The sequence below is a fragment of the Sceloporus undulatus genome, chromosome 5 (genome assembly GCF_019175285.1).
Source record: "Sceloporus undulatus isolate JIND9_A2432 ecotype Alabama chromosome 5, SceUnd_v1.1, whole genome shotgun sequence".
Classification (NCBI taxonomy): Eukaryota; Metazoa; Chordata; class Lepidosauria; order Squamata; family Phrynosomatidae; genus Sceloporus; species Sceloporus undulatus.
The window spans coordinates 169,262,389-169,276,162 of record NC_056526.1 but is presented as its reverse complement, the minus strand read 5'-3'; the positions used below and the strand labels follow the sequence as shown (position 1 = coordinate 169,276,162).

The following is a 13,774-nucleotide window of genomic DNA, read 5'->3' as shown; positions in this document are numbered from 1 at the left end:
CTGATTTATGGCAGCCCTACAGCAAACCCAGCACAGGGTTTTCTTGGCAAGATTTCTTCAAGGTAGATTTGGCATTGCCTTCTTCTGAGGCTGAGAGAGTATGGCTTGCTCAATGTCACCCAGTGGAGTTCCATAGCTGAACAGTTGTTGTTGTTGTTGTTGTTATTATTATTATTGGGCCTCATTATCCCCGGGCTTACCAACCATGGATTTAAGCATCCACAGATGTCAAGCGCCATCGTTCTCAATGGTGATGCATGCATGCAGCTGTGTTAGGGGGCGTGTGCTTATTGTGTTGCCATTAGGGACAATAAGACTTCAGGTCCGACATTTTTTGGTATCTGTGGCAGGGTCCAGAACAGATCCCCACTGTATTATTATTATTATTATTATTATTATTATTATTATTATTATTATGCCTTTTTCCTAGATTGGGATTCGAAGAGGTTCACAATTTAAAAAATGTTTAAAAACCACAAGGTACAAAGTTAAAACAAAATTAAACTACCAGTAGATCAAAACAAGTATAATTAAAACACACACACACACACAAACACACATACCCCAGCATTAAAATTGGCAATAGCCAACACATTGTTTAAGGTGGGCCTTATATAATTACTCATCAAATCCCTGTTGGAATAGACAAGTCTTTGTAAATACCAATGAAGTGGACAAGCTTCTTGAAGTGTAAGGAGGACAACGTGCCCTCTCGATCCTTGCCTGTCATGGTTGACCACCAAAGGAGGTGATGCAGTAAAAACTTTAAGATCTATAATTAATGCATCTTATAGGGAAGGGAAATTTTCAGATCAACTAAAACAAGGATTGGTTAAACCCCTTTTGAAAAAACCCTCCCTGGATCCCCTAGTGAGAAATAACTATAGACCAGTCTCCCTTCTACCATTCTTGGGCAAGGTGATCGAGAGGGCAGTTGCCTTCCAACTCCAACCTGTCTTGGAGGAAGCCGATTATCTGGACCCATTTCAAGGTGGCTTCAGGGCAGGATGCGGAGTTGAGACTGCCATGGTCGCCTTAGTCGATGATCTCTGTCTGGGCATTGACAGGGGAATTGTGACCCTGTTGGTGCTCTTGGACATCTCAGCGGCCTTTGATACCATCAACCATGGTATCCTTCTGAAACGCCTGAGGGAGTTAGGAACTGGAGGCACTGCCCTCCGGTGGCTCCATTGTCACCTCTTGGACAGATTCTAAATGGTGATGCTGGAGGACAGCTGCTCTTCAAAAAGAGAGCTGACATCTGGCATCCCCCAGGGCACCATCCTGTCCCCCATGCTGTTTAACATTTACATGAAGCCGCTGGGCGAGATCATCCAGAAACATGGGGCGCAGTGTTATCAGTATGCTGATGACACCCAAATCTACTTCTCTATGTCCCCGACTGCAGCAGTGACTAAGAATGGCATCTCTCCTCTGGTTGCCTTCTTGGGTCAGTAATGGACTGGATGAGGGAAAACAAACTCAAGCTGAATCCAGAGAAAACGGAGGTACTTGCGATAGGTACCCCAAGTCCGGGGAAGGAGATTTGTCTACAAGTCCTGCATGGGGTCACGCTTCCCCTAAAGGATGAAGTTCGCATTTTGGGAGTGCTCCTGGATTCGTCTCTACAATTATCATGTCAAGTGGAAGTGACGGCCAACTTTGGTTGATACGCCAACTGTGTCCCTACCTGGACCAAAAGGACTTTGAAGCAGTGATACATGCATTGGTAATCTCTTGTCTTGATTTCTGTAACGTGCTCTACATGGGGCTACCCTTGTACCAAGTTCGGAAGCTTCAATTGGTTCAAAATGCGGCAGCCATATTGGTCACTGGTTCATCCAGGTTTGACCACATAGCACCTGTTTTAAAATCTCTTCACTGGCTGCCAATTAGCTTCTGGGCGCAATACAAGGTGTTGGTCATTACCTTTAAAGCCCTACATGGCTTGGGTCCGAGTTACCTCTGGGAACGCCTCTCCCTACATAATCCGCCCCGCACTCTCAGAACAACTGGGAAGAATCTATTAGAACATCAACCCACCAGATCTGTAATGACTTCCCAAAGAGCTTTCACTGTGGCTGCTCCGAAATTATGGAATAGTCTCCCAGAAGAGACCCATCTCATTGTATCCTTGCAAGCCTTCAAGAGGGCACCTAAGACAGATCTCTTCCGGCAAGCTTACCCACCTGATCTCGTGTAAGAAATACTGTTCCACTTTCTGATCACTGTATAATTGTATTGTATTGCTGTATGACAATGAGCTAGTTTTGATGTACTTATTTTTATTGTATTTTATTGATGTGTTCTTGTATGCATTTTATGGGTTGTAATCCCGCCTTGATCCATTCGGGAGAGGTGGAAAAATATAAATATATTATTATTATTATTATTATTATTATTATTATTTACTTGTCTGCAAAAAGAAAGTACAGAAGGTGTCAGTTCAACTTCTCTGGGAAGGAAGTTCTAGAGCCTGGAGGCAGCCACTGAAAAATCTCTCTCTTTTATTTCCACCTGGTGTACCTAAGAGGGTGGTGGGACATAGAGAAGGGCCTTCCCAGCAGATCTCAAAATATGGGCTGGTTTGTCAGGGAGGATATGGTCCTTCAAATAACCTGGGCCTGAGCCATGTAGTAGGGCTTTGAAGGTCATAACCAACACTCTGGCTGGTTACAAACCAGCACTTGGGACGTCTGCAGGACGTCCCATTTTTAAAAAGGGGCGTCTCTTCTAGACGCCCCTGGGTCTAATACAGACTCTGTCCGTACAACATGACACCGGCCGTTCCACACGGCCGGCGCCATCTTTACGTATCGGACGCTGTGTGTCCGAACGTGTCGCGGCGCCTGTGACGTCGCGAATGCGCCCCTGGCGCCTCGCGACGTCACAGAGGTGCCACAGAAAGAAGCTCCATTTTGGAGCTTCTTTTTTGCTCCGTAAGGGAGCCGCGCGGTGTGGCTGCGACGGCTCCCTTACGGAGCAAACGGCGGCGGCGGCAGACCGCCTCAAAGCAGCGGTCTATAACCCACCCCAGAATTGTGCCCAGAAATGAACCAGCAGCCTGTGGACCTGTTGCAACAAGGGAATTGTGTGCTCCCTGTAGCCAGGGGATTCAAAACCTAGTCTCCCGGATCCTAGCCCAACACTCAAATCACTACACCACACTGGCTCTCAGTAAAATAATTAAAACAACATGAGAGCATAATTTTCTGAAACTGTAACAGATAAAAGCCACCTGTTTGAAGGACAGGAAGAAGCAGCCAGATATTTCCCCCCTTATCTTAGTAATTGCAGTGGTTCTAATAGGATGTCATAAAATTCTTTGACATAAACTGAACATGAAGTACCAATGCTGCATTCTTCTTGTTTTTCCACTTCTGCTGAGAGAAGATTTTTAATTTTGCATTTCTCAAAATGGGGAGATACACAAAAGTCCATGAGAGAGAGAGGTGTGCCGTCTTTGCCACATGACCATAGCTTCAGTAAAGCCAAAAGGGAAAAAAAGCACTGCTACTCCTTGTTTCCTTGGCATCTGGAACTGCTCTAAGTTACCAAGGTGAACCAAGGTCTCGCTGGATGTGCGTGGGAGAAAATATCATGTCAAGGTTTACTTAGGAGGGAAAATTGAGACTGCTAACCATTTCTCCATAAAAATCAGAATGCAGCCAGCTGGTCAGTTGTGCTACTCATAGCAGTCCTTGCATAGCTTATCTGTCTGACACAACCTAAATCTAACATTTGTGACAGAAATTGCAAATCTTTTTTTTTAATGGGCAACATGTTCCAAATATGAAAAAGCATTATTTACTAAGATAAGTGATTTCTTATACTCTCATCTACCAAAAAAGGTGCTCAGAAGGCAGAGGAGTGCTACAGGAGCAGGCAGAATTGCAGGCCTGATTCCATATCATAACAAGAGCATAAACCCTTAGACTCCTAGTAAAGATCCACTGTCACCATTGCTATAACTTTTGCTATAGGTATGAAGCCTCTATATCAGGGGTAATACAGCTCCCATCCACACAGTGAATGGTGAAGGATGACAGAAGTTGTAGGAGACACCAGTGCTCTATATTAAAGGATGTACATACTACTGACTGTCAGTTGCTGAGAAGGAAATATGAGTTATTCTATGGCCATTACAACTCTTTTGCAGGCTTCATGAATAATCTGGTTAGCCACTGAGGCAAACACAATGCTAAAAAAAGATAGGCTAAGAGCACTGATATGTTAATTGTTTGAATACAACCCACAGGCCTTTGGGATTCTGTGATATTTATACATACCGGAAGCCCTAGTTTATCTGATGGGTTAGGAACTGATGCATTGTCAGAAACTGGAATTGATAGAAAAGCAGAACCCATATAGGGAACATGAGGAAATTGCAGTGGCTTGCTTGGGACTGCCTACAAACCCCCAGGCACTCCCTGTGCATGCTGCTTGCAAAGTCTCTCAGTTAGCTTGGTGCCTTTTCCCCACCTCTTAGCTTGCTTTAGAACAGGGGTAGGCAACCTTTTTGAGCCGGGGGCCGGGTTGCTGTCCCTCAGACAACTGGGGGGCCGAAGCCAAAAAATAAATAATTAAATTATTATTTTTTAAAATTAAATATATAAATAAACCAGGACAAATGTAGGACAAAATTTTCAAATGGAAGATATTTTTTTTAAAAAATGGAGGACACGTGAAAAAATTTTCTGATTTTTTTAAAAATGTTAATATAAATGCATGTTTCTGAGGCTTCAGACAATTGCCCCCCAAAGCCCCCGGCGGCAATCGGCGGCAGGACTGGGCTGGGGCCGGTCCCAAGGCCTTGCTGGGCCGCATCCGGCCCACGGGCCACAGGTTGCTTTAGAAGCATGGTTAATCCCAAGCAAGCCACTCTAGACAACAACTGACAAAAGAATGAGCCCCCATCAGATAATGGAATTTGGTCCTTAATTTGCAAGTGTCGGAAGAGTGAGTCGTCAATTAATGGGGTGTCAAAAGGCAGGGACTTCCTGTACAGGAAGACATTTTCCCCTTCAGTAAGTTATGGTGGCTTCTTTCTTAGCTTTGCCTTTTCTAATAGTGTAACGTTTAATGCAGGGATGGACTAGGTGTGTTCTTCAGAACTGCAATATCTAACATTCCTTAGCACTGGCTACAGTGGCTGCACATTGTAGTTCAGTGCTATCTAGAAAACTGTACATTTACAGTACTGATTTTGTCTGAGTTTGAAAAAGTTATTCCTCTAGCCATGTTAGCTGGGGGACTCTGGGCCTTATAAACACCAAAGGTTCTGGATTAGCCTTTGATCAGATCCACCAGTAGCAGTTGGTTATCCATGGTTTATTGCACTGACTTTTAAAAATGCTGTCTTTCATGTCTACCTGAATAGCACTAATGAGAAAACTGAAACATTTAAAAACATTATTATTCTATTTTATAAATTGTTTTAAATCTGTGTTGTCTTTTTACCATGATTCCTAGTTCATCGCAGATATCATAGAACTTATCTTGCTCATATATACCTCCTCCCCAAACACGAAGTGTATTCATGTTGGCGTCAACTGTGGATTGTAAGAGGAGCCTTAACCTGTCAAAATACAAGTGGAATTCAAGGTGAGTGAAATGGCATTACTTGTTAGAAACCTACAGGGACTTCACATGAACACAAATAAGTGCAAAACATGCCTAGCCTTCCTCCGTTTCAGCAGGACTCACACAGGGTAATAGTGTAATATTTAATTAAGGCAATATTTTGTGAATGTAGGCATGTTGAAATAATGAGAAGCTCAACTGCTTTTTCCATCCAGATCCAAGTGAGAAGCAGCAACAAATATCATTCAGAGAGAAAGGAAGACCCAGGGCTCACAGTTGGTTAAGCTAGCCTTTTCTTGCATTGTTTAAGATACCATTACTTCTACTTAGCCACCAGATTCCCCACCTTTTCTGGACATCATAAGCAAATGTTTCTGAAACTTTTTACCCTGAAGGGATTCTTGAAATAGTTTTCAAGTCTCAGGGAATAATGAAAAAAATATTATATTTGGAGCTCACAAAACATTCACACTTTTTGAGATTTCTTTTCTTTTATTATTTTTAAATCATGATCTCTTGCTAAACCACATAGTAGCCTCTCATGGAACCCCAGGATTCCAAGGAACCTTGGTTGGGAGACTCTGCTGGGGGCTATTCTATCATTTCCGAACAAAGATATTCTGTGGCATCTTAAAAACAAACAAATTATAGCATGAGCTTGTGTGGATTGCAGCACAGCAATTTATCGGATGCATGAAGTGATACCCAGAACTTCATGAACTTGTGTATTTACTTTTATTTTATTTATTTATTTATTAAAACATTTATATCCTGTTATGTATCTGAGAAGCTCAGAGTGATGTACAACAAAATAAATTTAAGACATTAAATAACACAATAAATAATTTTAAAATACTAAAGATTTATTAAAATCAGACAATTTAAAATCAGTTGAAACAATTTAAAATTCTACTGACCATAGACACATGTACAAACTACAGATAAAATGAATTAGGCTCCAAAGGCGTTAATATAAAGCTATGTTTTGACTTTGTACCAGAATGACATCAGTGTTGGCACCAATCAGACCTCTAGGGAGAAGATATTACATAACTGGGGCTGTGAGAGGAATTTATTCCATGACATGAAACAAGCTGAGTCTCCCTAATTCAAAATGCTCGGGGTCAGAAATATTTTGGATTTTTTTATTTTATTTTGGAATACCTGTATTTGCATATGCATACATAATGTGATATCTTGGAGATGCAATCCAAGTCTAAACACAACATTCATTTATGATTCGTATACACTTTAGACACACAGCCTGAATATAATTTTATAGAATATTTTTAATAATTATTTGCATGAAACAACATTTGTGTACACTGAACCATCATAAAACAAAAGTGTCACTATCATAGCCACCCATGAAAAAAAATGTGGTTTTGGAGTATTTCAGATTTTGGAATTCCAGATAAGGGAGACTCAACTTGAACAGTAACATGTTAAGGTGCTGGGACTGTATAAGAGCAGGAGTGGCAACTATTAGGCCTTGCAAATGCTATTGGACTACAACTTCCAGGAGGTCACATCAGCATAGCTCATTATGAGGAATGCTGGGACCTACAGTGAAACAAAATCTTGAGGGCTCCATGATTCCTGTTGCAGATGGAAATTAAATACTAAAGTAATATCAGATGTTATCATGTGTAGGAATTATCAGAAAGTGAGAACATTTTGTTTCACAGAACAGAGTAGCACTTCTCCATAGCTGTTCAAAAGCCATTCATTTTGTACACATCAAAACCCTTCACCTCCTTCTGTGAAGTAGTGACATTTTCTCTGATTTTCTTGATGATTCTCTGAAGATGTTGGTGAAACATCAGAAACAAACTCTTCTAGAACATGGCCCAAAAAATCCACAAAAAAAAACCTGGATGTCGGCCATGAAAGCCTTCGACTTCACAGTACTGACATTTGTTGTTCATTGTAGGAAAGTTCCTTCAATTTCTTAACCTTGTTAAGATGCCACTTCTGTTGCTGGATTCGACTTAATCTCGAATTTTAACTCAGAGCCTTCTAAGTTCTGGGAGCAAAACACTAGCACTAGAGATTTTAGTGAGCCTACCCCATTATTGTTGCCTGTTAACTCTGAGAAAGTGCCTTTATATATTTTGAGGCCAGTGTATATATAAAACAGAACCAAGTGTTAAATCTTTTGCTCAACAGTCACACTTTTTAGTTGCAGGCTGAGGTATGCATACTGAACAGCTACTGTAAGCTGAATCCCCTTGCTTAGCACTGTTGGCTTTCTTTGTATAGGGGAGCTTTTTAAGTGTGTGCACATCTATTCAAAAATACTGTCCCTGCAGCTGCAAGCTGTTTTTGTGCCCATTCTGGGAGAAAGGCAGGATATAAATCAAAGCATGCAATTTGCAGGCTGAATGGTGCAATCCAGCAAAAGCTTGACCACTTCATCTGATGGACTATCTGGCACAGCCATAGGAACAAAACTCACAGGATCCAGAACTGCATTTGCACAGCTAAAACTAGTTTGCCAGCTGCACCTGTTCCTTGAGACATCTGACCTGGCTATGATGACACATGCCTTGATTACATCCTATTTGGATTACTGTAATGCACTCTACATGAGGCTGCCTTTGAGAACTGTTCATAAACTTCAGTGGGTTCAAAACATGACATCCAGAATGCTGACTGGGGCCAGTTATAGGGGATATATAACTGTTGAAACAGCTTCACTGGCTACCAGTTCACTTCCAGGTACAATTTAAAGTACTTGGGCATGACCTATAAAGCCCTATACAGCTTAGGTCCAGACTATTTGAAAGACTGCATCTTCCCATATGAACATACCAGAGCTTTAAGATCTTCAGGGGAAGGCTTTCTCTTGGTCCCTCCACCATCACAGGCTCGCTTGGTGAGGACATGAGAGAAAGCCTTCTTGGTGGTTGCTCCCACCCTCTGAAACACCCTTCCATGGGAGACTAGGCTGGCCCCCTCCCTGGTTTCCTTTTGCTGGCAAGCAAATATATTTTTATTTAAGCAAGCTTCTAATGGTTAAGCAGGGAAATGTCTGTTTCATCTCTTTTTAGCTTTTGTATGATTTTGGGGGGAGGTTATGATTTTAGGTTTTATTGTATTTTAATTTTAAATTGGTTTTAAAACGTTTTTGTAAACCTTTTTAATTGTTGTTCTGGAAACCACTTTGGGTCCTGTCCTGGGGGAAAGGCGGTATATAAACAAAGTAAAATAAATAAATAAATAAATGATTTACAGACTTTTTATTGGCTGATTTCAGAAAGCAGAAGGGGAAAATCACTCTTTTGAAAGTATACTTACCATATACACTTGACTATAAGTCAACCTCATGTATAAGTCAAGGGTCGGTTTTGGGGCCAAAATTATTAATTTTGCTATGACCCGTGGATAAGTCGAAGGTAAAACTTAGGGGTATGTGACAAAGGATCTAAAGGATGAAGCAAGGACAACAATGCCAAACAACATATAAAATTCCAGCAGGCACAACTGTTTGTGCTCATCCTAAAGGCTGGATGGATGAGAGAATAGAAGGGGGTCAATGTGTCCAGGACAGATTATGCTCTTGCTTTTCACCACAGCAGGGTTCCTTTTAAAATAAGAGTTAAACTACAGTACAGTACTTACATTGACCCATGGATAAGTTGACTTGGGTTTTGGTGTCAATTTTTTTACTAAAATTTCTAGGCATATACATGAGTATATACAGTATACCAAAACTCTACCTGAAGAAAGCTGGATGTGAGGCAGATAGCTAAGCAGGAATCCTTCATGGACATGGGCTCTTTCACAGAAGCAGCCTCCATATAAACTCTCAAGAGGTACAGTTCTACAGAAGAACTGTGCTCACATGGATGAATCTGAATCTGCTAACTTCTGCTCAGGATCAGTGGGAAAAGGCAAAATTTGTGCATCCACATGGAATAGTTAAAAACTATTCAACTCACATGCCAGGCGTCACTCTGTCTTGAAAGGAATCTGCTGGAATCCAGTTGGACCCCTTCAGAAAAACTGGAATTCCATTGATTCTGAAATAAAAACTTAAACCAGGTGACCCAGGAATGGGTTCCTCTGCCAGTTCTACTGTTCGGAAATAAACCTGAAGAAAATTAACATATATACAGGTTTACAGCCAGTTGCAAAATAACAAAAGAAAATAAACTATAATTTCAGGAACAACCAGGAAAGCCAAAATCTCTTGCTTGGTTCCTTCTTTTCATACCCCATTACAGTATCTTCAGGATAACAAATCCTAGGGTTCATGAACACCATAGAAATACTGCAGTTTGACACCATTTTAACTGTCATCGCTCCATTTGATGGAATCCGGGGATTTGTCGTTTTTTGAGACACCAGAACACTTTGGCAGAGAGGGCTAAAGACCTTATAAAACTACAAATCCCAGGATTCCAAAGGACAGAAGTGCAGCCCTTAACATGGCATAAAACTGCATTATTTCTACAGTTTAGACGCACTCCTGTTGCAAGATTTGTTGAAGTCAATGTGGAATAAGGATTCAATTAATATCATTTGGAGTAGTTTAAAACTTTAAATGGCTGGAAGATTCTAGTGCCCTTATGCCATATGCATACATCTCCAACAGACAACATGTGCTAGTGCTGCAAACACCCACACAGCCTACTTGTGATTACCCAAAGAAAAATTTAACGAAACGCCTGGACAGAATGCTGATTGTACTTAAACTACATTTACAAATAAATACAGCAATCCAAGGCCAGATTTTTTAAAGTGTATTGGGCAGTGAGTGTTTTTACTAATGTCCTCCTTTTATGAGAATTAAAGACCAAAAGAGAGAGAAACAGCTGTGAAGCTCAGCTATAAAAACAAGCTGCCAAGAAAGAGCGTGGAATCACTTTCTTTGGAAATTCTAAAAAAGGAGACACTCAAACACCCTAATAAGATGTTTTTCTGTAAATGTGGGAACTTGTATTACAGCCTTCTACAACCTAACTCCCTCTAGATCTGTTGGACTACAGCCCCATAATATCTAATTAGTATTGCCACTGGACATGCTGGGTAGGATTAAAGGAACTGTAGTCCAACCCATACAGGAAAGCCATGTTGCAGAAGGATGTTATGTTCCCTGCAAGGACAATCATTTAAAAAAGCCAAAGACACTTTAAAATAATGGGAAAAGATTTATTAAACTAGAACTGTAAAATTAAAGCACTCCACGATGAGCAGGTCCTATCAACCATAGCAAAACACGAGGGGAAAAAACAGGAAAAAAACCCCCAAGATATTCCAGTTTTTCCTAGAGAAAGAATGGGTAATATGACGCTCTCCAGATCTGGCAAACTATGATTCCCATCAACCTTCACTATTGGCTATGTTAGCTGTTAGTCAAACAATATTTGAAAGACCACAATTTGCTCACCTCTGACCTAGCTCCAGTTTCTCTGAAACTTTTTCTGGGGTGCTAAAAACCAGGACCCAGTCCATGTGAGTTAGTACTAAGAATATTACTACATTACACTGCTATAGCAATATATTCCACTTTAACTGCCATGGCAACATCCTATGGAGTCCTGGGTTTTGCATTTAGGGAGCGTATTTAGAACCCCCAGCCAGAAAATTCTTGGACATCACTAAACTACAAAGCCCAGAATTTCATAGGATGCTGACATATTAGTTAAAGTGGAATATAGTGCTGTGATTTAAATATGTGCATATCTTGTCCTTTTAAATTGTATGTATGTTCTTATAAATTGGCATGTACTTTAACTGATTATCTTGTATGCCGCCTTGGGTCCCTTTTTGGTATAAAAATGGAAAGTGGCTTTAAAATGAAATGCAATAAATAAATTAATGTATTTTAACAAATGTGGTGTGTGTGTTAATTGTTGTTCTTCCCTACCTCAATCCATGGGGAGAGGCAAGTAAGAAATAATAATAATAATAATAATAATAATAATAATAATAATAATAATAATAATAATGTAGTGTGATAAGGAAATACACCAGCATAGCCTGGTCTTCAAGTCCTTCTACACTGATGTTTGTGAAAGCATGTCGGTACTGCAGCCAAAATGTGAGTTTGATTCTGCAGGGCTCCAGGTTACCTCAGCCTTCCATCCTCTCATGGATCGGTAAAATGAGTACCCAGCTTGTTGGAGGCACTTAGCTAACACATTGTAAACCACTTAGAGTGTGTTCAGCATTATAAAGCGGTATAGAAATGTAAGTGTTATTGCTACTGCTATAAAGCATACAAAATTATTTAGAGCCAAGGCACAAACACAAATAGAACTAAAAGGGCAACATCGACCAGCTTACTAAGACACACCCTTTCAAAGTGTTTCTTTATCCGCCATGGAAACAAACTGTAAGAAAACAATCTAAATAGTCAGACATACAGTCCAAACTGGCAAAGGTGGGCTGAAAAGTGAAGCTGCTGCAATCGCTACAGGTTATGCTTTGCAGAAGAGTGACTTTGAAGAACAGAAATATAAGCCAGTGTGTCTCCTGCCATAGATGTGTTAAACTACAATGCCCATTTCCCCCAGCTTTCTTGGCTAAAGAAACTGGCCAGAACTGGGGGGGGGGGGGAATCTAGGCTGGTCATTAAGCATTTGACAACCAGTAAGACTAAGCTTTGTTTCTTTATAAACTTATCTCATCACCACCTTTAGTTTTCCTCATGACACAGCCATGATGCCTTCTGGTCATGATACTGTCACCCAAAAGCCTCAGACAGTAAAAATAGCTTTAAAAAATTGAATCCCAAACTAAAGCACTTTCTTTCAATAAAAGTTATTTATTTCATAATAGTATAGGAGCAGGAATGAAAAAAGAAGTACTACTTATACACTTAGTATTTGTCCAAACAGTTGGGTTCCAATCAACATTTTTTTAACATACATTATCCCCCATTTCACTACAAACCAACATATTTAAAAGTCCTGTCTATTAATAATACTAATAATAGGAATTAAAGAAGCATTCAGAAGTCTTTAAGAGCTTATCTGAAGATGCATACAACCAATATCTAAAATGGTTTTTGAACAGCTGATGGAAATTGAGTATTTGCTTTTAATTTTAACTCAAATTTGCCTTTCATTTTAACTCAGACTTTGGCAGGTCAGGGGAGAAAACAGTGACCAGAAACTACCACCATACACAGTGAGAAACTATGAAAGCACACTAATACTTATTTAAAGCAAGGCAGTGCTTGATCTAAAGGGCTTTGAGTCATTTGATGAAAATTTCAGTGACACAATTTACCATCAAATTTTATTAATGTCAAGGAGGGCCTGGAAAAGCAGCCTGTGGGGATGAGTTGCCCCACCATATTTTAACTGCACATAACAAAGATGACCTGCCATTCAGGACACCATTAATTCAATTCCCTAGTTTCACCATATAGTGGAAAAAAATTGAGGTTGTTGACCATGTTGAGGGCTACAAGAACATAGTATTTCCTGTAACTGGAGGTCAGGGAAGCAACAATAAAATCTCCTAGATGCCACTCTGTCCCACTTTCCAGATCAAATGAAGCAACTTAAATATTAATATCATCTGCTACCTGAGATGAACTGTACACATGGGTCATGATCAAGATCATCCTCCACAGGTTGACTCACACCTCCCTCAAGTGCCAAATGTACTTGTACACTGTGCCAAGTTACTAACAAGGGAGTTTTTAGGTGTTTATTTATTTTAAAAAATATTGACATTGACAAGAGAGGCTTACAGTCTCACTCCCTCTCAAATATACATAGTATTCCTTATTCAAATGTTGCTAAGAAGCACTAACATATAATTTTCATATCTGAGTTAGGATATTTTCATTTACATGCCCATAATACAGTTATTAAGAGCTCTTCTTAAGTCACAGAGATGCTCAGAAATGGCATGAGCTTGAGAATTTGGAGCTGTAAACATTTAATGAAGCACCTTTCACTTTTTGAATTTCAAAGTAGCAATAATTTCTCTCTGTCTCCTTAGCAGTGCAGATGCTAGGAAGAGGCTATAGCCAGTATAAGAATTCGTATAATCTTCTAATTCTGAGGAGCCAACAAACATAATACATCTTAAGAAGAAACTGAAAATCACTTTGAAGTGGTGGCTATTCCATGTGCAGACTAGAATGTTTGTTTATCACTTGGCCTGATCATTTGGAGGATTTTCACTTCAGTGACTGCTAGGAGTGTGAACTGATAGCCATACTAGA

The 13,774-nt window shown here is 40.1% G+C and overlaps 1 protein-coding gene across 7 annotated transcripts in view; it reads right to left on the bottom strand.

The window, feature by feature from the left end:
• MANBA (mannosidase beta) overlaps nt 1-13,774 on the bottom strand; it is a 73,451-nt gene that overhangs the window by 23,811 nt on the left and 35,866 nt on the right. For 5 of the 7 annotated variants that reach the window (XM_042469149.1, XM_042469150.1, XM_042469154.1 and 2 more), the window contains 2 exons: nt 9,528-9,679; nt 5,461-5,578 (listed from right to left, as the gene is read on the bottom strand). The exons of 1 other annotated variant lie outside the window; for it this stretch is intronic. In XM_042469149.1, the coding sequence (XP_042325083.1) occupies nt 5,461-5,578; nt 9,528-9,679 (270 nt within the window). The remainder of the gene's footprint in view (nt 1-5,460; nt 5,579-9,527; nt 9,680-13,774) is intronic. One more of the 7 variants, XM_042469152.1, reaches the window with a different exon arrangement.